General features: G+C 36.0%; 3 protein-coding genes across 15 annotated transcripts in view; 1 reads left to right on the top strand and 2 right to left on the bottom strand.

Moving 5' to 3' along the window:
* On the bottom strand, window positions 1-11,283 carry zgc:174877. Of its 12 annotated transcripts, none has more exons than XR_012399172.1 (7): window positions 10,086-11,283; window positions 8,411-8,640; window positions 8,122-8,313; window positions 5,191-5,361; window positions 4,877-4,939; window positions 3,354-3,717; window positions 1-2,082 (listed from the first exon to the last, which is right to left on the bottom strand). XR_012399172.1 is itself a non-coding variant. In XM_021470211.2 (6 exons), the coding sequence occupies exons 1-6, from the start codon at window positions 11,123-11,125 to the stop codon at window positions 3,695-3,697; spliced, it is 1,719 nt and encodes a 572-aa protein (XP_021325886.1). In that variant the 5' UTR covers window positions 11,126-11,283; the 3' UTR covers window positions 1-3,694. The 12 variants fall into 12 exon arrangements, 4 of the variants coding, with proteins under 4 accessions (XP_021325886.1, XP_005162571.1, NP_001107091.2 ...); XR_012399171.1 differs by having other exon boundaries at window positions 1-2,085; XR_011008555.1 differs by having other exon boundaries at window positions 8,122-8,316.
* The window catches only part of gpr158a (G protein-coupled receptor 158a), a 741,191-nt gene that overhangs the window by 573,049 nt on the left and 141,159 nt on the right, over window positions 1-26,983 (bottom strand). The window lies entirely within an intron of this gene.
* On the top strand, window positions 11,262-26,352 carry LOC100006839 (tripartite motif-containing protein 16). Of its 2 annotated transcripts, XM_073941403.1 has the most exons (7): window positions 11,262-11,397; window positions 19,288-19,856; window positions 22,396-22,491; window positions 22,596-22,829; window positions 23,911-24,070; window positions 24,161-24,190; window positions 24,388-26,352. In XM_073941403.1, exons 1-7 carry the CDS (start codon window positions 11,262-11,264, stop codon window positions 24,912-24,914), a joined length of 1,752 nt encoding a protein of 583 aa, XP_073797504.1. In that variant the 3' UTR covers window positions 24,915-26,352. The 2 variants fall into 2 exon arrangements, with proteins under 2 accessions (XP_073797504.1, XP_002666648.1); XM_002666602.7 differs by lacking the exon at window positions 11,262-11,397 and having other exon boundaries at window positions 18,947-19,856.

The raw sequence follows: 26,983 nt of genomic DNA on the forward strand, positions 1-26,983 counted from the left end.
CAGTTTTGAAATGGTTTTTATTAGTAGGGGACAACAAAATATAAAATACCCACTTTGTGGAAAAAGTGTTTGCCCCTAAAACTAGTAACTCATTGGGTCTTCCTTAAAACCAACAAAGGCAATCAAGTGTTTTCAATAACTTGCAATGAGTTTGTTACAGCACTGTGGAGGAATACTGATCCACTCATCTTTGCCGATTTGTTGCAATTCATCCACATTGGAGAGTTTTCAGGCATGAACCTCTACTTTTAAGGCGATGCCGCAGTATCTCAATTTGATTTAGTTCAGTACTTTGACTAGGCCACTCCAAAGTCTTCATTTTGTTTTTCTTCAGCCATTAAGAAATGGACTTGCTGGTGTGCATTGGATCACTGTCCTGCACTAGAACCCAAGTTCGATTCAGCTTGAGGTCACTAACAGACGGCCGGATATTCTCCTTCAGGATATTTTGGTACAGAGCAGAAATCATGGTCCCATTTATCACTGCAAGTCTTCCAGGTCCTGAAGAGCAAAGCAGCCCCAGACCATCACACTACCACCACAATATTTTACTGTTGGTATGTTCTTTTTCTGAAATGCCACACTTTATAGGACACATCCCTACCAAAAAGTTCTGTCTCATCAGTCCATAGTAATTTCCCAAAAGTCTTCAGAATCATCAAGGTGTTTTCTTGCAAAACTGAGACGAGCTTTTATGTTATTTTTGCTCAGCAGTGGTTTTGGTCTAGAAACTCTACCATGCAAACCATTTTTGCCCAGTCTCTTTCTTATGGTGGAGTCATGAACACTTTGCTTAACTGAGGCAAGTGAGGTCTGCAGTTCCTTGGATGTTGTTGTGGAGTCTTTTGTAACCTCTTGAAAGGGTTGTTTAGCCGGTTTATGCCGGTTTAGCAAACGCCATGTGATTTACAGCAATAAATGTGTTGCTTTTGTATTCTCTTTTACGCTTGCTACACAAATCCTCCCGCAGCAGCCTAATAGGATATTTAAGTGTCCAAAAAATGCAGACATTAAAATCTCAATGAAGTTAGTTTGCAATTAGGGTGGTATGTGTATTCTCTTTAATGAATACTCCAAATAAAGAATTGTTTTCACCAACCATACATTTTTAAATACACATAGGCTAGACCAGGATTGTTGTTACAGTTGAGTGCACTCAAAACATTTTTTTGCAGCTTGTTAAAACTACTAATATAAAATGTGTTGAAATAAGATTCTTGAGATTTCTTGGGACAACTCAATTGTTTTATATTCAATCCACTTAAATGTGTTATGTTCACAAAATCAATTTATGCTGGGACTACATGAATTGTGTAAAACCCTGCTTTTTTTTTTACAGTGTATTCTGATAGTCTAAACAAATAACATGTTTTAGGCTCCAGACAGCCGTTGTTGTGAAATTGAAAGGCTAAAATGCCGTCGCAAGCTCTGCAGGACAGTAGACTCAATGGGCCAGAAGTTAAAGGGATCACCCGATAACTTCCATAGTATTTGTTTTTCCTTCTATGGATGTCAATGGCTGCCAGTTTTCTTCAATTAACCTTATTTTGTTTTCAAAAGATAAAAAAAAGAAATTCATAAAGGTCTGAAACCAATTGAGGGTTTGTAATAGCGAGTAAACTTTCACTTTTGGCTAAATTATCCGTTTAAAAAGGCTAAATGGAACATATTATTGTTATGTTATTGTGTAATAAAGAAATTCAGACTGATTCAAACAATCCACGCATACACGTGTAATCAGGGCTTTATGATTGAATTGGATGATGTTTCACACTGCTGCTGTACGCAAAAATATGCACAAGATCAGCGCGTTTACACAAACCTCTAAAACCTCAAACAGACTCGCACATAAAGACTCATTTAATAAATAAAAGAGTAAGAGATTAATCATGTAGAAAGAGGTTTCAACACCATTGCTTACTTTTGTTTACCTCTGGGGCTCAGCAGCGCAATGGTACCAATGGCTCCCTCTAGTGTCAAACATGAACATCAGTCTTGTGCGTTCAGAACTCAAGAGGTGGTAAGAAACAGTTCTCCTGATGCATCCATCTTCTCTGTCCTTCCTGAACCATCTGCTCAGTCCTTCTTGAAAAGGATTCAATTTATAAGTCAATCCGGAAGACTTGTTCAGAACGCTTAGTCTTAAAACAATATTTGAAATCTGTACATAAGGACATGCAAGTACAGGGGTAGGACATTGAAACTGAAACAATGGTTAATTTAGTGTTGGAGGTTTCATGGCTTAATCAAACTAGCCTGGTGGCCAATATTCATTGATTGCACATTCCACCAGTAAGGTGAAGGTTTAAATGGTAGAAGAATAAGACAGTTTTGCTTACAATTTTGCAATGCACACAACACTAGGTGACTCAAAAGAGAACAAATTAATGGTGTACAGCCTGCTAGTACATCTCTGATCAAGACAGCAAGTCTTTGTGATGTATTAAGAGCCATGGTATTCAAAGTATTGTCAGTATACCCCAAAGAAAAACCATTACGTCCAACTGGACTAGCTGTGGAAGCAATAGGAAGCTGTCTGAAAGGGATGTCCAGGTGCTATTGGATTGGTATCCTGTTTGGGAGATCCGCATGGTTTAGCTGCTATAGTCAAACGTTTAGTCACACATGCCAATGCCAAACATCGGTTTCAATGGTTCCAGCAGCAAAAATATTGGGCTGTGGACAATGTGAAACAAGTATTGTTCTTTCATGAGTCCACCTTTACTGTCTTTTTATATCCATATCTGGTAGAGTTTAGATGTGGACACGACATGCCCCAAAGAAGCGTACCACCCGGACTGTTGCATGCCCAGTGTGAAGCATGTGGATCAGTGATGGTTTGGGCTGCAATATGATGGCATTCCCTAGGTTAATACTTGCTACATAGGCGCATCACTGCCAAGGACTACCAAACTATTCTGGAGGACCGAGTGGTTCAAACATTATACCCCAAAGGTGGAGCTATGTAACAGGATCATCACCAATACACACAGCAAGACTGGTGACAAAGTGGTTTGAAAGTGAAGTCCTGCACAATCACCAGATTTAAATATTATTGAGCCACTTTGTGGTGTTTTGGAGAAGCTTAAGAGTTACTTGGCCACTATTATTGTCCACACAAGAAAAATAGTTCAAAAACCCTTCTGACCACAGGGCAGAACGTGTATCTGTCATTACCAAGACCAATTGATTCTGTACTGGCCGCAAAAGGAGGATCTACACCATACTAATGAATTACTGTGGTCTACAACCAGGCGGATTCAGTTTTATTGTCCAACCCCTGTAAAGTTACATTTGATAAACGGTTATAACTTAATAACTTGAGTATTTAAACAAAAAATGATCTGACTCACATGAACTCATACTGTAAATCCCCTAGAATGAGGCTCAGAATGATTGAATCTTTTCCGGACTGTAAATATTGATCATCTGAACAGCTCAACAGACGGAACACACTGCTTGACATGTGTTTCCTCACAAGGCCTGATCAGACCCTGATACATGTTCGGGACACAGGCAGTGAGGGTCAAACAGAAGCACTGGATGACCCAAAAAACTCTTTCACAGTGCAGCCTACTGTACTTATTGGCACATGGAGGTCTGCTTGTAAAAACTGTCCTGGGCCCTGTTAACCTTATAGCAGGAAACCCTACTCATGCTCTTCTTCTTTTTCTTGATGAAGGCGAATCAAGACCTAGTCACACTGGGGAACGTATCCTGTTGGAAGGAGATTAAAATACAGCTCAAATCTATTAGAATTTAGACCTTTGTTTTTAAACGTTCAATTTTGCATGTGGTTATTGTTAAAAAAGCATCTTCCGCAAATGAATCCCTTGTGAAAAAGACTGATAATTGTATTAAATGTGTAGTTATTTACATTGTGAGAGAACTCAGAAAACATAAATATAATTAAAACATCACACTTTTACGATTCTTCTTGCATATAATAATCTCAAAAAGAGACACGTAAAATACATTTTAAATGGTTTAATTTTTTTGTCATGCTTCAAATTAACATAACGTATGTAATTTTGTTTACCTTAAATGCTTGTAAGTACATTAAACACTCAAACCATATTTCAAGTAGGTTTGAGCAATGTTGACCAATTCGGCATCGTACGATGTGTCCAATGTAAAACATTGCGATGGACGATGGCATTATCATCGTAAGTGGATGGTGGAATAATTATTTAAAAATAAATAATTAATTCATAACTAATTAATTATTTGTAGCATAATGTTTCAACTACCAGACCTGCAAGGTCTTTGTTTTACCCATAACCAAATCATAAATAAATAAAGATAAGTTACACACAAGTTACAACCTGTCAATCACTTTTTTTCACGGGACTCTGACATGAATAGGCAGAGTGATCTGTGTCATTACAACAGCGTCAACAAACTTGGTTGGTAAAAAAGGTGAACAACCAACAGCAACCATCCAACAGTATCTGAGGTTTTACTAAAACTACTAAGGGTGAAAGCGAAAGATTGAAGCAGTCTACTGATGCTGTGACATGTTATATAGACAGATTTACAGTAAAAGATAGTTAGATAGAGACAAGATTATTTAAATATCGCATTTAACAACTATAGTGAGACGCGATCCAGCGGTACAACCTCGATAAACTGCACTGCACTCTCACCCGCTGACTACCACTACCGAAGTATTAAACTAAAATATTTGTGTGCTGCTTCATCTTTTAACTTAACTTAAAATTTAGGCTAGAATCTTGTTCCTTACTGGTCTTTTAAAATATTTGCATTTTAATGTGAGTTCAACCATTGTTTGGTCACAGATTTGCACCATGATAGGCTAGCTGATTGGCTCTGTGTGTGTGTCACAGCTACAAAGGAGGACTGCAGTATCACTTACTGTGATTTGCCTTGGTATTAGCTTGGATTTTGGAGTTACTGCGAGTTTGAGACTCTTGTTTCTCTGAAACAGAATGAAATGGAACTTGTAGACAGAACAAATGTGACAAAGCCCATTTTAGACCTTCGCTTTTGACCAGACATGTAGTTACTGTACTTTGCCTTGTTTGGATGGCAGTATTATCTTTAATATATATTATTGAAGTATTCAATTTAAGGCTTTACTTTTTCACAAGGGATCTTGTACAGCAAAGGCAAATTTATGAACAATCTAGCCACTGAAAGAACATCCGTGCTACTTGTCAAGACGTGTACCTCTCTTCCTCTTCTTCTTATGGCGTCTCTTTTTCCTCATGCTGCTAGACTCTTCAGATGACGATGTGCTGCTGGATTCATCGGTGAAGCACTCATCGTTGATGTATGAGCTGGATGAGCTCTTTCGCCGTCTTTTACGTGACCTGGACTCAGAGATCAATGATGTACTTGCTGTAGGATTTCAGAAATGGAAAAAACAAGAGTATATGAACAGTTATAATTAGAAATGGAACATCCATCGCGTGACAGGACAATCCTAATATCGACTAGCATAACAAGTTATTTCTATGGTTAAGTTTATAAGATTTTAGTTATAAGATTTAAAATCTGTGACATTGATCTTTTACTCTTTGAACAAGTTGACCTTGGGTCTTTCCAAACCCAAGGTATACATAATCCTAGTTATATTTCTTATGGACAGGACACACCATAACATCGGCTAGCATTTGGACCAAAAAACTGCACACAACAAACCAAACCAATGCATTTTTGCATTTGTGGGGCCAGTAATTGTTTTGTTTTTTTTCTTTTAACAAAGGGAAACCAAAAGACAAACACTTGGTCACTTGTGCCATTGCCAAATGTCGCTTTCAATGGTGCCATCAGGAAAATCTTAGGTTGTGGATAATCTTAAAAACATGTATTGTTCTCTGGTCGTGGCCAACTGAGCCTGGTTTCTGTCAAGTTTTTTCCTTCACTTTTATCAAATGAAGTTTGTTCCTTGCCACTGTCACCACAGGCTTGCTTGGTTTTGGTATTGTGGAGCTGGGCATTGATGAATTTCCTCTTGAGTGTTCAGACTTTCAGCAGCGAAAACTAAACCACAATGAAATAAACTAAACTGAAAATAAACTCTGACAACTGGACTGACACAGTTTCAGTTAACTAGAACTTCTGTGTTAGGCTGCTTTGACACAATCTACATTGTAAAAGCGCTATAGAGATAAAGACGAATTGAATTAAACGAGTCCACCTTCACCGTCACTGGGAGAGTTACGGTGTGGAGAAGCCCCAAAGAAAACCTCCAAATCTTCAATCAGAAGATCAAATGCACACAAATCATAAACAAAGCAGCATTTAGTACCCCTATATCAGGCAATTGTCACTCACCACGGAGGGATTCGCTCTTGCAAATATGTGTGATAATGTTATTATCCACATTGTTTGTACATTTTTGAGAGATGTACAGAAATTACAGCCGGCCTCTTCTGAAAACCAATCTGAAAATATATACTTCCCTATTATACAATATGTGTAAAACAGGAAGTTGAGTAGTATATCCAAATTCACTGTATTAAATAAATACATGTTAAAATTCAAGAGACAAGGGAGTACAAGGCAGTACACCAAGGTGGACAACCAGTGCTAGTGAGGGTCTCTCAGCTGGTTAAGAACCAAATGACAGTGTTTGGGGAATCTGACTCTTTTTTTGTTTGTTTTTTTCTTCTTCTCTTTCTTCATGTGTCCTTCCCCCAGTCTCTTTTTATGTACTTGTTCAAAAAATAATTTCAGGTTATTTCTAACCCCCCAAAAAGTTATAATCTACAACTTTAAAATGACAATTATATATTATATATGACTAAGCAACTAAACAAAATGCAGTGTCTTAAAATTTATGTTTTTTTGTTGGAACACAGAAGTTTCAATCCAAAACGTCTCTATATAACTGTGCGTTCAAACTGAAGGCGGTGAGAGCGTCCAACGTCGCTCTGGCCGTCCTGGCGACAACGCTGTCTGCCTTCAGTTCTGGCGGCGAGTAGAGTCAGAATTCGCTTCATTGATCTCGTATTTAAAGGGGCCGTTGCAGCTTGTCAGTTACATTCCTGCATAAAACATGCTTTCCAGCATGAAAATGATGCGCACTTCTTATCAAATTCATTTAAGAATGAAAGATCAAGTTGCATGTGGTTTGGCTTTGCTCCACTTAATTATCCAATATGTCCTTAAGTCTGAAATATCCTGAAGCAGCAATACTGTGTTGTACTGTCGCATGAGATTAAAGCTTTTTTAAAGATAAATAGGCTATATATATAACACTAATGCATGTTCCTGTAAAAAACATTGTAAATAATTGAAAATCCGGCGACCGCAACGATTAAAACCTTAGGAACAACTGTGGTCGGAACCAAAGTTCACAGGTCTGTGTTCTCTGAACTCCTCTCAAGCGGTGGACTTCTTCATTCTGATTGCTTGCCGCCGAACCGCATCATAGCTCATTACCATAAAGTTAACTTGATTTAAACTTTCCTCTACGCCCACACCAGCGAAGACGCGATACGCTACTTCTCGCCACGCTGTTCCTCGCCGCTTATCGCCACCGGATCTCATTGAAAAGGAATGACTTCCGGCTACTTTGATGCTCTCGTCGCTTTCGGTGTGAACGTATGGTAAGACAGTTATGGTTGTCACGATACTGGAATTTGATACTAATTGATTCTAAACTTTAAAACCATCCATTTCCCAGGAACATTTGAGCGCTGTTGAGCACTTCTAAACACTTCTTATTTGTGAAAGTGTTCACGTGCTCAACGGAAATGACTGTGATTGGCCGTAAAGGCCATCGGTTTACTGAACTCACTGCTGTTTAATGAGTGTAACCATTAAACTCGTATGTCAGCTTATAGACAGCCCAGCTGATCGACGTGACTTTGAAATGCTGCAGTGTCCCTGTATCTGTGGTTACACTCAGTAAACAGCGGTGAGTTCAGTGAAGTGATGACCTTCACGGCCAATCACAGTCATTTCTGTTGAGCATGTGAACACAATGACAAACAGCAGGGTTTAAAAACTTGCTTAATAGCGCTCAAATGCTTGTGGGAAAGGGGCGTTTGTAAAATTTTAGTACTGATTGGTATCAAATTCCAGTATTGTGACAATCCTAAAAACAGTTTGTATGTTTTTGTACTAAAAACGTGTGTATTTTGGTTTCACCTTCAGGCACTGAAATAAGACGAGCACCAGTGAGGTTCTCTATTTGTGCGCGGAGGAACTTGCGATCCTCCATTAGGTCTTGCACTTGTCTTTCCAGAGCTTCGATCCTTTCCTGTTTGCTCTCCAGTAAGCACTGAAGTTTAGTGATGGTTAGCATAACACTGCTGGGTAGACCCTCCATCGAAGGCGTCTCTGCTAAGAAACAAAAAAGTCATTTATCCAAGTCCCATCATATCCAAAACTACTAAATTCATTAACTCAGATTCTTAAGAAATCAAATATACTGTACTGGAGACAGCACTGTTCACATTGTTGTCCTTCTCAACTTGAACGGCAGGCTCAAAGTTCCTGTCTTCCCACTGGATTGCATTAACCTCCGGCTCCTGTTTCACCCAACTGTTGCTGTTACTGTTCACAGGACTCTCCTGTTTGGCAGAACTGGAGTCGATCTCACTGGCAGGAGAGTATGGGGTGGGTTCCTGCAGTGAAGGCCACTGGGTGGTAATCTCAACTGGAACACTTAAAAAAAAAACCATCATCATCAGTTTTATTATTTTACATTATTTTACACTCACATTCACTGATATTTCATGCAAGATTAATAAAGTAATTGAGTTAGTCATTAAGAAGGTCTTTTAAGATGAGGACGTGCTTTCAAACTTCTTGTTTGGTGACAGGTTTAGTAGTATGGGTAGGTTTGAAGGTGTACAGGTTATATACAGTAATCTGAGAGTGAAAGTCAATAGCTTATAAGACCTCTTTGAAGACATATATTTTAAGACCTCATCGCCACTTTAGGTTTCAACTGGGAATATTGCCGACATTTTAACTTAAAGTTTATTTACTAAATGCTGATTGTAAAAAACATTATTCATACAGTATAATGAATTAATGTTTCAAACATTTATGAGTTTTCTTTTTTTAAATTAATACAAAATAGTAGAATTTTTATAACTCCTATAGTATTGATTTGAAACAAGTGAAGTGTGAGTAAAGAGCGAGTATATTATTTTCATTTTTTGTGGACTGTCCTTTTAAGGCCTGTGACTGAACGTTTCAATATTTCAAATTTTAAAACATCCAGCCACAAGAATTTTTTGTGACTTTAATAAAGATTAAATAATATACAAAGAAGACTATGCAGTGTTGATTATTCAATATCTGTACCTGAATAGTGAATACCTGAAAACCATAATTCACTTTTATCTTTACTATGTTTTATTTATCTATGCTTGTAATGTATTTGTTATATATTATTCGAGATTCACTTTTCAACAAAATCCCTCCAATCAACCCAAATAAACCTGTTAAATCATCTGGTGAAATTGTATTCACATCGCTATATACATCACAGAAATACAAAATAACGCAATGTCAGATTTTTTCAATATCGTGCAGCCCAAATTCAAGTATACAGATATATGTTCAATTAATTTCCATGACTTTTCCAAAACTTTGTGGGTTTTTCAGTTTTTCCAAAACTTTTTCAGGCCTGGAAAATGCCATGTCAAAATTCCATGATTTTTTCAGGTTTTCCATGACCGTATGAACCCTGACAGAAGAAAGTAAGCCGTTCAGGTATGGAATAAATTAAGGATAATTAAATAATGAAAAATATACATATTTAAGCAAACTTTCCTATTTATATAGTTATAACTAAGTAATAAATGTCTCCAAAATGAAAATTGTGTCATTGTTTACTGCATGACTGTATTATGTGGAATGCAAAAAGCTATTTTGAAGAATATTTTGATTGTTGCTTGAACAAATCTAGTTTTTGGCATTCAGAACGTATATGGATTGTGTTTCACAAAATACAAGATAAAAAGCAAGATGACAGTTTTCCTTTCTAGATGAATCATTCATTTGAATGTGAAATAAAAGAGTTGTTTAACATGATTTGGCTTTACAAACCCAGTGCAAAGTCCTCTGTTTACAAGCAAAGCCACTATTATTACCAGTACCTTTGTAAACAAACTGCCATGATCTCCCTCGGTTCGTTCAGTCTCTGAATCGCTGTTATCCTCAGACTGTGGTTAGTGTATATCGTTCTCGTGCCTGCCTCTTTGCATATTTTGGGCAGCATTTGGGACAAATGATTGACTCCCAGTGGGAGTCCAGTATACCAGATCTCATCACTGAGGAAATAGCTCCTTTTGGGCTGCAGATAGAGAGCTTTAGCGTCGGCTGGGATTTTCCTCAGGTATTTCTCCAGAGACGCAACAGGACACAGCGGATTCCCCGGCTCTTCAAACATAGCCTTCCGCTTCTTCTTATCCTTCTCCGGCATGTTCTTCGGTTCCTCGTGTAGTGCCATGGTGAAGTATTTAAATCCGTTTTGGTCCAGGTTCAGAGCAAATGTGTCTGGCTGCAGGTGTCGGTTGCCCTCCTTACCCCTGAGCCCAAAATGCAACTGGATGTCATACCACACCTTATACAACAAGCCCTTTGGGTTCCCAGGGTCCAGTGCAGTTGAATGTTTGAGGATGTGTTGGTCTTCAGGGGTAATTGGTGGGTAGTGTGTTGTTATATCCCTACCGGAGCGACGGATCTGCTTGACCACGCCTTTGAAAACATTGTTAGCAGACCTGAACTCAGCGTCCTGCATCAGATTCCACGCACGGTTGACCGGAGGGTCGTTAACGTACCGGTTGAGTCCAGCCCGGAGACCGACGTAGCTGCTGATCCCGTACAGCTCTCCTTTGCTGGTCCGAATAGATCCATAAAACTCGCGGAGGATTGTGTTTACCTCCGATTTATCGGCCGTTTTAAAGTCTATGGTCAGCTGCTTTTCCCGCAGCCAGGCTTTAAAACAGTTAACAGCCCATATGGTTTGCTTTACAGTACTAGACTCGTTCCGGGTGTGTTCCAATAAGTCCAAATCCGCTGATGATACGTTTGCACATCTGGATATCTGTGCTGTTAAAGCGGGGTCTCCTGCCTCCGTCTCTTCCTCCTCTTCACCTGAAGAGCTCTCACACTTTAAATCAAACATGCTGTTCATGGGAATAATGACCGGAGGAGGTGCTCTTTCTCCTTATTTCACGGATGCCAAATGATTATTTCCATGTCTGTAAAATCTGAAATGAACACTTATTATAAAGCGACTAGCTAACCTGTGCATATTGCTAGTAACGTTAATGTTCTCTTTCTTTGTTGTTCTTCTTCTTGGAGATGGTGGAGGATGGAGAGCCGCAGAAATATACCGCCACCTGCCGTTTACTGTGATAATAAGTAATCTTGTCCCAGGCTATGCTTTCAGCCGAGAGAATACAGGTGGTAAACATGTCTATGTACAATTTAATATACACATGTGATTTTAAATAAACGTTAAGCACATCAAATGCTACTGAAGTCCTGAGGCCTTGCAGTAAGAATTTTTTTCTCGAATATGATCAAAAACGCTCGTGCTTAATGTACATTCTTCATCATGTAAATGGTAGGCTATATCATTATTTACAATATACTATTCATTCAACTGTTGGCATTTTAAAGCTCTTTATGGCGCAAAATGCTGCATTTATAAATTATGAAGAATGATGAAGATGCTTTGCTTCCTTTCGGCAAGTTATTTACAACTTTGCGCCATATAGAGTTGCTTTAAAATGGCAAACGTTAAGGGAATATTGTTGTTAATAAAGATTTATAATCATATACATGAATATAATAATGAATCTACATTAATCATGAGCACGCGAGCGTTTTCGTTATGTCAAGATCAAAATTAAGTCGTGATCACGACATAACAACTTTTCGTTATGTCGAGATCACGAGATAATTAAGTCGTGATCACGAGATATCTAAGTCGTGATCACGACATAACAACTTTTGTTTTGTCGAGATCACGAGATATTTAAGTCGTGATCACGACATAACGAAAAGTTGTTATGTCGAGATCACGGGATAATTAAGTCGTGATCTCGACATAACAAAAGTTGTTATGTCGTGATCACGACTTATTTTTTTACTTTTTATTTATGTAGCCTGTTAATTATTATTATTATTATTATTATTATTATTATTATTATAGTTATTAATATAATTATTAATAGTATTATTATAAGTAGTAGTAGTAATTTTATAATTATTAATATTGTTGGTATTGTTATTATTACTACTATTTGGAAAATATCTGGCCTGTGGGTCTACACCGGCCCTGCGAACAGGGAGTGAATATGTGTGCAACACATTAAAGACGTTCAGAACAGCAATATAAAGATGGCTCAAGCACATTGTTAATGTTCATTCGTTATTAATTTGTATATCTTTATATATCATTATTTGCAATAATATTCCGGCAACTGTTACCATTTTAAAGCAACATATGGTGCAAAATGCTGCATAATAAATTATGAAGAAAGATGAAGATCCTGCTTATTTGCTTCCTTTCTGCAAGTTATTTACAATTACTTTAAAATTGCGCCATAAAGAGTTGCTTTAAAACTGCAAAAGTTAAGGAAATATTGTTGTAAATAAAGATATATAATATAATAATGAATGCAGGCTACAATAATCATGAGCACGCGAGCGATTTTGTTATGGCGAGATCAAGAGATAATTAAGTCGTGATCACGACATAACAACTTTTCGTTATGTCGAGATCACGAGATAATTAAGTCGTGATCACGATATAACAAAAAAGTTGTTATGTCGTGATCACGACTTATTTTTATTTTTTATTTTTTTTATTTTGTGCTTTTTATTTATGTAGCCTATTAATTATTATTATTATAGTTGTTAATAATATTATTAGTAGTAGTAGTAGTGGTAGTAGTAGTAATTTTATTAATATTAATGTTGTTGTTGTTGTTGTTGTTATTAATACTAATAACAGTAATAACAACAACAATGGCCAATATCTAGCCTGTGGGTCTGCACCAGCCCTGCGAACAGGGATTGAATAGCCATATGTGCAACACATTAAAGACATTCAGAACAGCCATAATAATATGAACGCAAACGCTCGAGCTCATTTGTTAATGTTAATTTGTTAATATTTTCATGTATATCTTTATATATCATTATTTACAATAATATTCCCTTAACTGTTACCAGTTTAAAGCAACTCTTCATGGCACAAAATGCTGTATATTAAAGAAAGATGAAGATCGTATTTGCTTCGTTCCTGCAAGTTAGTTACAAAAAGGCTACTTTAAAATTACGCCATAGAGTTGCTTTAAAATGGCAAAAGTTGAGAGAATATTGTTGTTAATAAAGATATATAATCATATACATGAATATAATAATGAATCTCATGAGCACGCGAGCGTTTTTGTTAAGGCGAGATCAAGAGAAAACTAAGTCGTTATCACGACATAACAACTTTTCGTTATGTCGAGATCACGAGATAATTAAGTCGTGATCTCGACATAACAGAAGTTGTTATGTCGTGATCACGACTTATTTTTTGCTTTTTATTTATGTAGCCTTTTAATTATTATTATTATTATTATTATTATTATTATTATTATTATTATTATAGTTATTAATATAATAATTAATAGCAGTATTATTATTATTAGTAGTTGTATTTTATAATTATTAATATTGTTGTTATTGTTATTATTACTACTATTTGGAAAATATCTGGCCTGTGGGTCTGCACCGGCCCTGCGAACAGGGAGTGAATATGTGTGCAACACATTAAAGACGTTCAGAACAGCAATATAAAGATGGCTCAAGCACATTGTTAATGTTCATTTATTATTCATTTCATGTATATCTTTATATATCATTATTTGCAATAATATTCTGGCAACTGTTACCATTTTAAAGCAAATGGTGCAAAATGCTGCATAATAAATATGAAGAAAGATGAAGATCCTGCTTATTTGCTTCCTTTCTGCAAGTTATTTACAATTACTTTAAAATTGCGCCATAAAGAGTTGCTTTAAAACTGCAAAAGTTAAGAAAAAATATTGTTGTAAATAAAGATATATAATATAATAATGAATGCAGGCTACAATAATCATGAGCACGCGAGCGATTTTGTTAAGGCGAGATCAAGAGATAATTAAGTCGTGATCACGACATAACAACTTTTCGTTATGTCGAGATCACGAGATATCTAAGTCGTGATCACGACATAACAACTTTTCGTTATGTCGAGATCACGAGATATTTAAGTCGTGATCACGACATAACAAAAAGTTGTTATGTCGTGATCACGACTTATTTTTATTTTTATTTTTTTGCTTTTTATTTATGTAGCCTATTAATTATTATTATTATAGTTGTTAATATTATTATTAGTAGTAGTAGTAGTGGTAGTAGTAGTAATTTTATTAATATTAATATTGTTGTTGTTGTTGTTGTTATTAATACTAATAACAGTAATAACAACAACAATGGCCAATATCTGGCCTGTGGGTCTGCACCAGCCCTGCATGCGAACAGGGAGTGAATAGCCATGTGTGCAACACATTAAAGACATTCAGAACAGCCATAATAATATGAACGCAAACGCTCGAGCTCATTTGTTAATGTTCATTTGTTAATATTTTTATGTATATATTTATATGTCATTATTTACAATAATATTCCCTCAACTGTTACCAGTTTAAAGCAACTCTTCATGGCACAAAATGCTGCATATTAAATTTTAAAGAAAGATGAAGATCGTATTTGCTTCCTTTCTGCAAGTTATTTACAAAAAGGCTACTTTAAAATTACGCCAGTTGCTTTAAAATGGCAAAAGTTGAGAGAATATTGTTGTAAATAAAGATATATAATCATATACATGAATATAATAATGAATCTCATGAGCACGCGAGCGTTTTTGTTAAGGCGAGATCAAGAGAAAACTAAGTCGTGATCACGACATAACAACTTTTCGTTATGTCGAGATCACGAGATATTTAAGTCGTGATCACGACATAACAAAAAGTTGTTATGTCGTGATCACGACTTATTTTTATTTTTATTTTTTTGCTTTTTATTTATGTAGCCTATTAATTATTATTATTATAGTTGTTAATATTATTATTAGTAGTAGTAGTAGTGGTAGTAGTAGTAATTTTATTAATATTAATATTGTTGTTGTTGTTGTTGTTATTAATACTAATAACAGTAATAACAACAACAATGGCCAATATCTGGCCTGTGGGTCTGCACCAGCCCTGCATGCGAACAGGGAGTGAATAGCCATGTGTGCAACACATTAAAGACATTCAGAACAGCCATAATAATATGAACGCAAACGCTCGAGCTCATTTGTTAATGTTCATTTGTTAATATTTTTATGTATATATTTATATGTCATTATTTACAATAATATTCCCTCAACTGTTACCAGTTTAAAGCAACTCTTCATGGCACAAAATGCTGCATATTAAATTTTAAAGAAAGATGAAGATCGTATTTGCTTCCTTTCTGCAAGTTATTTACAAAAAGGCTACTTTAAAATTACGCCAGTTGCTTTAAAATGGCAAAAGTTGAGAGAATATTGTTGTAAATAAAGATATATAATCATATACATGAATATAATAATGAATCTCATGAGCACGCGAGCGTTTTTGTTAAGGCGAGATCAAGAGAAAACTAAGTCGTGATCACGACATAACAACTTTTCGTTATGTCGAGATCACGAGATAATTAAGTCGTGATCACGACATAACAAAAAGTTGTTATGTCGTGATCACGACTTATTTTTATTTTTTTTATTTTGTGCTTTTTATTTATGTAGCCTATTAATTATTATTATTATAGTTGTTAATAATATTATTAGTAGTAGTAGTAGTGGTAGTAGTTGTAATTTTATTAATATTAATGTTGTTGTTGTTGTTGTTATTAATAGTAATAACAACAACAATGGCCAATATCTAGCCTGTGGGTCTGCACCAGCCCTGCGAACAGGGATTGAATAGCCATATGTGCAACACATTAAAGACATTCAGAACAGCCATAATAATATGAACGCAAACGCTCGAGCTCATTTGTTAATGTTAATTTGTTAATATTTTCATGTATATCTTTATATATCATTATTTACAATAATATTCCCTTAACTGTTACCAGTTTAAAGCAACTCTTCATGGCACAAAATGCTGTATATTAAAGAAAGATGAAGATCGTATTTGCTTCGTTCCTGCAAGTTAGTTACAAAAAGGCTACTTTAAAATTACGCCATAGAGTTGCTTTAAAATGGCAAAAGTTGAGAGAATATTGTTGTAAATAAAGATATATAATCATATACATGAATATAATAATGAATCTCATGAGCACGCGAGCGTTTTTGTTAAGGCGAGATCAAGAGAAAACTAAGTCGTTATCACGACATAACAACTTTTCGTTATGTCGAGATCACGAGATAATTAAGTCGTGATCTCGACATAACAAAAGTTGTTATGTCGTGATCACGACTTATTTTTTGCTTTTTATTTATGTAGCCTTTTTATTATTATTATTATTATTATTATTATTATTATTATTATTATAGTTATTAATATAATAATTAATAGCAGTATTATTATTAGTAGTAGTTGTATTTTATAATTATTAATATTGTTGTTATTGTTATTATTACTACTATTTGGAAAATATCTGGCCTGTGGGTCTGCACCGGCCCTGCGAACAGGGAGTGAATATGTGTGCAACACATTAAAGACGTTCAGAACAGCAATATAAAGATGGCTCAAGCACATTGTTAATGTTCATTTATTATTAATTTCATGTATATCTTTATATATCATTATTTGCAATAATATTCCGGCAACTGTTACCATTTTAAAGCAACATATGGTGCAAAATGCTGCATAATAAATTATGAAGAAAGATGAAGATCCTGCTTATTTGCTTCCTTTCTGCAAGTTATTTACAATTACTTTAAAATGGCGCCATAAAGAGTTGCTTTAAAACTGCAAAAGTTAAGGAAATATTGTTGTAAATAAAGATATATAATATAATAATGAATGCAGGCTACAATAATCATGAGCACGCGAGCGATTTTGTTATGGCGAGATCAAGAGATAATTAAGTCGTGATCACGACATAACAACTTTTCGTTATGTCGAGATCACGAGATATCTAAGTCGTGATCACGACATAACAAAAAGTTGTTATGTCGTGATCACGACTTATTTTTTTATTTTTTTTTATTTTTGCTTTTTATTTATGTAGCCTATTAATTATTATTATTATAGTTGTTAATATTATTATTATTAGTAGTAGTAGTGGTAGTAGTAGTAATTTTATTAATATTAATTGTTGTTGTTGTTGTTGTTGTTGTTAATACTAATAACAGTAATAACAACAACAATGGCCAATATCTGGCCTGTGGGTCTGCACCAGCCCTGCATGCGAACAGGGAGTGAATAGCCATGTGTGCAACACATTAAAGACATTCAGAACAGCCATAATAATATGAACGCAAACGCTCGAGCTCATTTGTTAATGTTCATTTGTTAATATTTTTATGTATATCTTTATATATCATTATTTACAATAATGTTCCCTCAACTGTTACCAGTTTAAAGCAACTCTTCATGGCACAAAATGCTGCATATTAAATTTTAAAGAAAGATGAAGATCGTATTTGCTTCCTTTCTGCATGTTATTTACGAAAAGGCTACTTTAAAATTGCACCATGAGTTGCTTTAAAATGGCAAAAGTTGAGAGAATATTGTTGTAAAAAAAGATATATAATCATATACATAAATATAGTAAAGAATCTACATTAATCATGAGCACGCGAGCGTTTTTGTTAAGGCGAGATTAAGAGAAAACTAAGTCGTGATCACGACATAACAAAAGTTGTTATGTCGTGATCACGACTTTTTTTTGCTTTTTATGTATGTAGCCTATTAATTATTATTATTATATTATTATTATAGTTATACTACTAATAATAATTATTATTTTAGTACTTTTATTAATATTAATATTGTTGTTATTGTTATTATTACTACTATTTGGAAAATATCAGGCCTGTGGGTCTGCACCGGCCCTGCGAAAATTGAGAGAATAGCCATGTGTGCAACACATTAAAGGCTTTCAGAACAGCCATAATAATATGATCGCAAACACTCCAGCTCATTGTTAATGTTCATTTATTAATATATTCAAGTATATGTTTATATAGCCTATCATTATTTACAATATATAATTCCCTCAGCTGTTACCATTTTAAAGCAACTCTATATGGCGCAAAATGTTGCATACAAAAATTCATAAAGAATCATGAAAATCCTTTGCTTTCTTTCTGCAAGTTATTTACAATTACTGTAAAATTGCGCCATATAGTATTTGGTCACAAATTGTCTTTTCACCGTGGAGGAGATTCGCTACAGATCGAACCTGCACAACTGCCACAGATATTCTTTATCTTTATTTTTCTCCATCTATCTTCCTCTCCAGGGACATGTAAATACAAAACAATAAATAAATAAATAAATAAATAAATAAATAAATAAATAAATAAATAAATAAATAAATAAATGCAAATGGGGCTTCTCCTACTTACTATTGACTGTGAAGTTGCAATATCCTCATCTGCGACCATCCAGAGTTTGCAATAGTATCTGGATGCAGCCTTAATGATACAAGCTGAGATTGCATCACTCAGCCATGCAATGTCACACAGAATGCACTCAATGGAGTGAGTGACGTCACGGTGATGGGTAGGGTTAGGGGTGGGATTAGATGAGTGAATTAAAATGCATTGGATGCAGCTCAGTTTGCACTGCACCAGCTCTGCATCCAGGCCCCTCTCAGAGTTTGTCAGTAAACACAAGTCTAATACTAACCCTGTCTGTGATTTTCTGACATTAAAAATTGCAATATATGAATATTTCCTAATAATTAAAAGAACAACAACAGAACTACAGATTGCATGACGTTTTACTTTGAAATCAATGTAATTTTAGGCTATATGATGTGCAGTGTTCTGTTGCGTACTCAAATCAGGTGAACATATTGAATAATACTGCATGTTTTAAGGCAATCAATAATAGCTCTATATTCTGTTTTGTGTGAACTATCATTTTAGTTATGATCTTAAACTTTGAAGTCAATACAGTCACATGGACTCATAAAATCAGACACGCCTGTTTTGACAGGTCTGACAGATGCAGAACCAGGAAATACTTTATCTTTCTGGTAAATTGAAACTGAAGAGCTGTTGAGATTAACGTGTCTGTCTTTCTTTTGGATCTTGTGTTATAATGGCAGAATCAAGTGTCTCATGGGATCAGGAGTTCAGCTGTTCAATCTGTCTGGATCTGAAGGATCCAGTCACCCTTTCCTGTGGACACAGGTTCTGTATGAGCTGCATTACAGACTGCTGGAATCTGGAGGATCAGAAGAGAGTTTACCGCTGTCCTCAGTGCAGACGGACATTCACTCCAAGACCTGCTTTAAATAACAATGTGATACTTGCTGAAATGCTGGAGGAACTGAAAACAACAAGACTCCAAACTGCAGATTGTTATGCTGGATCTGGAGATGCGGAGTGTGACGTCTGTACTGGAAGAAAACTCAAAGCTGTCAAGTCCTGTCTAGTGTGTCTGAACTCTTACTGTCAACATCACCTGCAACAACATCAGAATTTATACAGCAGCAAGAAACACAAACTGACTGACGCCACTGGACGACTACAAGAGATGATCTGCACAAAACATGAAGAACCGCTGAAAGTCTACTGCAGGACTGACCAGCAGTGTGTGTGTTATCTGTGTGTGATGGATGAACACAAAAACCATGAGACTGTGACGGCTGCAGCTGAGAGGACAGAGAAACAGGTATGAGTTAACACAGATTAAATACAAGATTAAAGCTGCCCTATGAAGAATATTTGGGTTTACCTAGGCATAGTTGAATAATAGGAGTCCAGTACATGCAAATGTCTATACCGTGAGCCTGTTTTTTGCTTTCATGTAAATTAGCAGAGTGTGTGATGGTTTAAGTTATAGCTGGGTTTTGCTGGTGGTGACCTGGTTTTAGCTGGTTATTTGGTGGTCAGGAAGAAGAAATAAAGCAGCCTAACCAGCATCCATGTGTCAAAATCTGCCTAAAAGCTGAAAACCTGTAACCGCTGACTTTAAATACTATGGAAGTCAATGGTTACTTGTTTCCAACATTCCTTCAATTGTCTTCTTTTGTGTGCAACAGAAGTAAGTTAAGGAAGTAAAAGGTGTGTGGGATATTATGAGAGGACAATTTGAGACACCAGATCCACCGCAAAAGCACTGAAGGCTGCTTTTAAAGCAATCTGGGCTTCACAACACCCCAGCAGTGCCACAGACTGCGTCCGAAATTGCCTACTACACTGAAAAAAAGTGTTGCATGCAGAACTGTTGCAAACAATTTATTTGTGTTGAATTTAAACAAATTAAGTTTAATAATGTTCAACTTAGTTTGTTTGTTTAAATTCAATACAAACAAATTGTTTACAACCACTTAACATAAAAAATGAGTAAATCCAAGGAATCTTCTCTGAATACTTTCTTTCAGTGTACTTAGTATTTACTGCATTTGAATTTACTACTCAGCCATTAGAAAAGCACATTCTATACAGTATGAATGTGAGCAGTATGAATGGAACTCGAACATACGACATCCGCCATTTTGTCATGATCACATGACCCACGTCAGTTGTGTCGCTTCACTCCTATTCATGAATTCTCTCGCGGTGCATCATTGAAATCACTTCAGAATCTCGCCAGAATTGGTAGCCCACATAGCAAAATTTCTCTGGCCTAGATCTGGCCCATACAATCAGCATTTGCATGGCCCACATGCAGCAGTGAATTACGTACATGAATCTGGCTTCCATACAAGGACCAAACGTAGACCATATCTGGGGGCCAAGATGAAGATAACTGGAGTGAAAAACTTAGATTATTTACAATGCTTCCGTAATCATCTAATAAAGCAGATTACAGAGCTAATAAGGAGCCAGCCGTGTTGATCATAAGCACGTGATCCTCTTGAAATTACACTACAATACCCACTAAAAATGGGGGTGAATATAAGCCAAACTTACATGGCCCACATATAAATTTTAAACATCTGGTCCAAATACTACATTTGATATCTGGCCCAAGTCTTGTGTGCTGCCTTAAAGATGATCTACCAAACCCAGGTCATATTTGGCCTACATGCTGTATGCCAGTCCTGGATGAACACCTGCTGTGCCAGCTTTATGCAGAATCTGGGCCAGAATTCTTCAAGTGGTGCTCGCTGCAGAGCCATTTGAGGAGAGGTGAGCTCCAGAGAGGGGGAGCTTAAGCTTGAGCTCCACCTTTTTTGCACTTCTTCTACGAGTGATGTCACTGGGGGTAGGGTTAGGGGTGGGGTTGGTGTACGCATTAAAACAGCTTACAGGAGGAGGAGCGACAGCTCATGCTCCCCCTCTCTGGAGCTCACCTCTCCTCAGATGGCTCTGCAGCGAGCACCCTCTCCAATTCTTAGCCACCTGGAAGGTCATCCGGCTATTTTTCACATATTGTTTAGCTCACTTAGTGTTTTTAGCGTAATATATAGTAAGAAAGTATGCAATTTCGGACGCAGCAATCGTCTCCATGCCACGTCACATTGCTGAAGAAATAGACATTAAGTCCTACACATGTTCATATTTTTCAGAAGTCCAGCATTTCTGTGTTAGCCTTTTTTATATTGGTCAAGTTGGCTTATATTCAAATTTTCGGAGATTACGAATTTTGGGTTTTCATTAGCTGTAAGCCATATTCATCAAAATTATTAAATATCTCTCTGTGTGTAATAAATCTACATCATTTATAAGATTAAGGGTTGCCAAGCTTGAATCAGGAGGGTCAAAGTCCTGCAGAGTTTGGCTCCAACCCTAATTAAACATACCTGATCCGGCTAATCTAGCTCTTATTAGGAATACTAGAAACTTCTTAAGGTGTGTTGAAAGCTGAAGCTAAACTCTGCAGGACAACAATCCTCCAGGACCAAGTTTGAGTTTCCTTGTTCTAATTCATCGAGATCACCTGTAATTGCGTGTAATCTAAAATGCATGGATGTCTGAGAGCATAGTGGAAATAGAAAATTAATAAAGGAAATGGAAGGCAGGTTTGGTGCGATTGGAGTTACATTCAGAATCCTCCTGATAAGCCATATTGTAGGAGTTAGTTAAACTGCAACACCAGAAATGACAAAGCTATTTTTGGGCATAATGTCTGCTTTTACCGAATTTTGTAGAAGTACATGAAATTCAGCCTCGGTTAGTTTTTGTAGTTTAGCACTGTTGACCTAACAAATGAAATATTTAATATTTCTGTTAACATATAATTTTACTGAAATGTGTGGTTACAGAGGATTCTGAAAGAGACACAAAGACAATATCAAGATAGAATCCAGGAGCAAGAGAAGAAGCTTCAGGATCTGAGACAGGCTGTGGACTCTCATAAGGTGAGTTTGAGATGAAGAACATCAGCTGACAGACAGAGGAAGAGTTTGAGACTCATGTTGAGTGTGTGAGCAGCAGTAAGAGCTGACTGTGATGTGTTTAACAGCGCTCTGCACAGGCAGCAGTGGAGGACACTGAGAGCATCTTTACTCAACTCATCCACTCCATTGAGAGACGCCGCTCTGAGATCACACAGCTGATCAGAGATCAGGAAAAGACTGCAGTGAGTCAAGCTGAAGATCTCATGAAGAAACTGGAGAAGGAGATTGATGATCTGAAAAGGAGAAACACTATGCTGGAGCAGTTTTCAAACACACTTGATCACATACAGTTCCTGCAGGTAACAGATCATTTACATCTATAAGATTATAGCAAACACAAACATGGCATTTGTGGATGTTACTACCTATTGCGGTACTTGACAAAGATTTATAGTCCTGAGCCCATGTGATAATATGGCTTATAGATGATGATTCTTGATGCAGTGCCGCCTGAGGGATCTGAGATCATGGTTGTTCAGCTTAAGCTTGCACACTTGTCCTTTATGCACTGAAATACTCCAGATTCTATGAATCTTTTAATTATGTTCTGCACTGTTGAAGGTAAAATATACAAATGTCTTCCTATCTTTCTCTGAGGAACTTTGTTTTTAAACATTTTAATAATTTTCTCACGTATCTGTTGGCAAACTGGTGATCCTCGGCCCATCTTTGCTCCTAAAGAACTAGACCTTTCTTTGAGGCTGCTTTTGTAACAAATCATAATTAAAATCAGCTGTTGACATCACCTGTTTCAAATCACGTGATTAATTAACCAATTTACCTGATTACTAGCCCTAAACTGTTTTGGAACGTGTTGCGGTGTCCACTATAGTTGACATTTAACAAAGGATGATATTTTAAAACACAAACAAGTTATCAGCTCTGAAAGCTAAATGTATTGTTCCTGACACTTTAATAAACAAATATATATGTTATAATAATAGTAAAAGACATTTTAAAAGCAACATTTTACATACCTCTCTCCTTAAAATGTGCTTTTTTGTATGTCGGCCATTTTGGATGCAGTATAAGACGTGGTTCCTAGCATGCCAGCCAATCAAATGACATATCACTAGAAAGCCCAGGATGCCCACTGAACAGTACAATAGGACTTGAGTAGCTAAAAAAAAGAAAGAAAGAAAATTCATGAAAACACAGGTCCACTACAAACGACACAAGTCAAAGTTTTCATTTAATTACAATATGTCAATAACTCAATTATATATATATATATATATATATATATATATATATATATATATATATATATATATATATATATATATATATATATATATATATATATATATATTTGGAGCTTCATCTATTTAATTTCTGCTAAACTCTTCTGTGTATTTGTTGTGTATTTTCCTCCTGTAGAGTTTCCAGTCTTTCTCAGTCTCTCCTGGATCAGCAGATGTTTCCAGCATCACTATCAGCTCTCTCCTCTCTCTTGATCATGTGGGGAAATCTGTTTCTAAATTAAAGGAGAAACTAGAGGATTTCTGCAGACAAGAGATTAAAAAGATCTCAGTAGGAGGTAAATAACAGACATTCGGTTATAGATTTACTTATAATATAGATCATAATATTACACTGAATTTGTATTTGTTTATGTTTGCTCACACAGACCCTGAAACCAGACATGACTTCCTACAATGTAAGTCACACACATTTCCCATACACACTTTACAAACTGTATATTACACTCCCTAACCCTACCTGCGAATCAAACATGTTTAAATAAACACATTTGACATCAAAGTTTCAGATATTAGTGATCTTGTAGGCTATAAAATAAATAGATTCTCACTCAAACTATTGTGAATTAAGTCTTCTGTATTTTCTCTTCATCAGATTCCCGTCTGCTCTCTCTGGATCCGAACACAGTGAATAAAACCCTCCTTCTGTCTGAGAGGAACACACTGGTTTCTTTCACAAACACACTCCAGCAGTATCCTGATCATCCTGACAGATTCGATTTTTACACTCAGGTGTTGTGTAGAGAGAGTTTGTATGGACGCTCTTACTGTGAGATTGAGTGGAGTGAAGGGATGTTTGTAGCAGTGGCATATAAGAGCATCAGGAGGAAGGGAGAAAGCAATGAGTGTCTGTTTGGATTTAACGATCATTCATGGATGTTACTATGCTCGTCCTCCACATGCAGTTATTATCACAATAGAAAAGAGACTGTTCTCCCTGTGTTGTCCAGCAGAAGAATAGGAGTGTATGTGGATCACAGTGCAGGAACGCTGTCCTTCTACGGCGTCTCTGACACAATGAGCCTCATCCACAGAGTCCAGACCACATTTACTCAACCGCTCTATCTTGGGTTTATGATAGGTTCAAATGCAAAAGTAAAACTGTGTGATCTAACAGTATAGATCAGCCGTTCCCAAACTGGGGTGCACAGTGTAACCACCAGGAGTGCGCGAGAGAATGTTTGTAATAGCTGAAAATTGTATCTTTTATTATTTTTATGCCTTAATCTTGGGTAAACTTTACATCATATTTTTAAGAGAAAAGAAATTCACAGAGAGAGAGAAAAAAAAATCACATAAGAAATTGTAATTTACAACCTATGCATACTCACTCATCTCGCTGTTTCACATCTGTGCCACAATAGCCCTGCTCTTTCCCATTAGGTGATAGTACATTCGTAGTTTTTTTTTTTTTTTTTTGCTTACTATAGTCATCAAAATGAACACACTGCAAAAAATGCTTTTCTTACTTCGATTTTTTGTCCTGTTTCTAGTCCAAATATCTAAAAATTCCTAAATCAAGAAGAATTTTCTAAACAAGCAAAACATATTATATTTAAAACTTGTTTTGAGAAATATTATGCCAATATTAAGTCAGTTTTTCCTTAAAACAAGCAAAATAATCTTCCAATGGGGTAAGCAAAATAATTTTACGTCAAAAGAAAAAACAAGATTTATTTGCTTACCCAATTGGCAGATTATTTTGCTTGTTTTAAGGAAAAACTGACTTAATATTGGCATATTATTTCTCAAAACAAGGCAATATGTTTTGCTTGTCTAAAAAATGCTTCTTGATGTAAGAAATTTTAGATATTTAGACTAGAAACAAGACAAAAAATCTAAGCAAGAATAGCATTTTTTGCAGTGCACCTGGTTAAAAACTGCCACTTTAAAGAAGCCAAGTACTCTAGGGATGAACCATATACATTGGCCTCTTCTAAGGAGATGTGCAGTGACATTGATTATATGCACTAGGAGGATAACGAATGAGGTGAAGAGGCTTAGGCGGAAACAGAGAAATCCAGCAGAGAAAGTGTATTTAGTTATTGTAGTTAAAAATGTGGAGTTTAATCGGAGAAAGGGGTGTTTGACAGGTGTCAAATATTAGAAGGGGTGCACACAGAAAAAAGTTTGGGAACCACTGGTATAGATGATGGAGATTTGACCCAAAAATATTGAAAATCTGCACAACTTATCAGCTAGATTTTAATCAAATTATATTTATTTGTAAAATTTCAATACTAATGAAACTGAATCACTGAAATAACGTTAATATGTTTAATAAATGTTTATTAATTATAAGACCCTTTGGAAACTTGTAAAGAGATCTAGTTGGTCAGTCGCAGCATCCAGTAAGCACATTTTTCAGTAATATGAGGGACAAGATGTCACATTTTGGCATTAAACTACATTCACAAAAGTGGTTTGATATACATGGAAACCACCGAATCCAAGTGAAGTGTCTTCTTTAATGTTATATATAACTTTTAAAATGATAAAATATGGGTGAAATAATCTTCAATTGTCATTCAGCATTAAAAAAAATGTACCAAATACTTAATCGTTGTTCATTTATTAATTTTCCTTCGGCTTAGTCTCTTATTTATCAAGGGTCACCACAGCGGAATGAACCACCAACTATTCTGGCACATGTTTGACGCAGTGCCCTTCTAGTCACAAGCTAGGACTGGGAAACACTCATAAATTATAGCCAAATTTTTCCAATTTTGACTGTGGACTGTAAGGGAAATTGGAGCACCTGGAGGAAACCCATGCCAACATGCAAACTCCACACAGAAATGCCAACTGGCCTAGCCTGGAGCTGAACAAGTGACCTTCTTGCTAACCACTGAACCACCATGCCACCCCCCTAATCATTATATTCAAGTGATCATACAAAATTAAATCTAAAATGATTAAAAACTGATATAGCTTGACTGTGATCTTTGTAGAATCTTTTAATATTAACTGGAATTAATTTTATTTATAATAATAATCATGGATCTTTTTTCGATATTTATTGGTTAAGCTTATTGCTGTCAGTGTCATGTGAATGAATGAATGAATCAACTTGAAGGCTTCAGATAAGCGAACTAAAGACCCAGGTAAGCAAAGACATCTTATTTTCTTTATCTTGCAGCATTTATGTTCGTAGTATTGTGTGATTATCATTTGCGCTAGTTGTAGATGTG

This window comes from Danio rerio, chromosome 24 (genome assembly GCF_049306965.1).
Source record: "Danio rerio strain Tuebingen ecotype United States chromosome 24, GRCz12tu, whole genome shotgun sequence".
In the NCBI taxonomy this organism is placed as follows: Eukaryota; Metazoa; Chordata; class Actinopteri; order Cypriniformes; family Danionidae; genus Danio; species Danio rerio.

Excerpts from the sequence above, each read along its gene's own strand:
- zgc:174877 (XM_005162514.5), bottom strand. The coding sequence starts at position 11,125 with ATGAACAGCATGTTTGATTTAAAGTGTGAGAGCTCTTCAGGTGAAGAG. Across the intron at positions 8,641-10,085 it reads ATGGCAGTTTGTTTACAAAG|TGTTCCAGTTGAGATTACCA; the intron begins GTACTGGTAATA and ends TTTTTTTTTAAG. Across the intron at positions 4,940-5,190 it reads TAAGAAGAAGAGGAAGAGAG|AGAAACAAGAGTCTCAAACT; the intron begins GTACACGTCTTG and ends ATTCTGTTTCAG.
- LOC100006839 (XM_073941403.1), top strand. The coding sequence starts at position 11,262 with ATGTTCTCTTTCTTTGTTGTTCTTCTTCTTGGAGATGGTGGAGGATGG. Across the intron at positions 22,830-23,910 it reads ATCACATACAGTTCCTGCAG|AGTTTCCAGTCTTTCTCAGT; the intron begins GTAACAGATCAT and ends TTCCTCCTGTAG. Across the intron at positions 24,191-24,387 it reads CAGACATGACTTCCTACAAT|ATTCCCGTCTGCTCTCTCTG; the intron begins GTAAGTCACACA and ends TCTCTTCATCAG.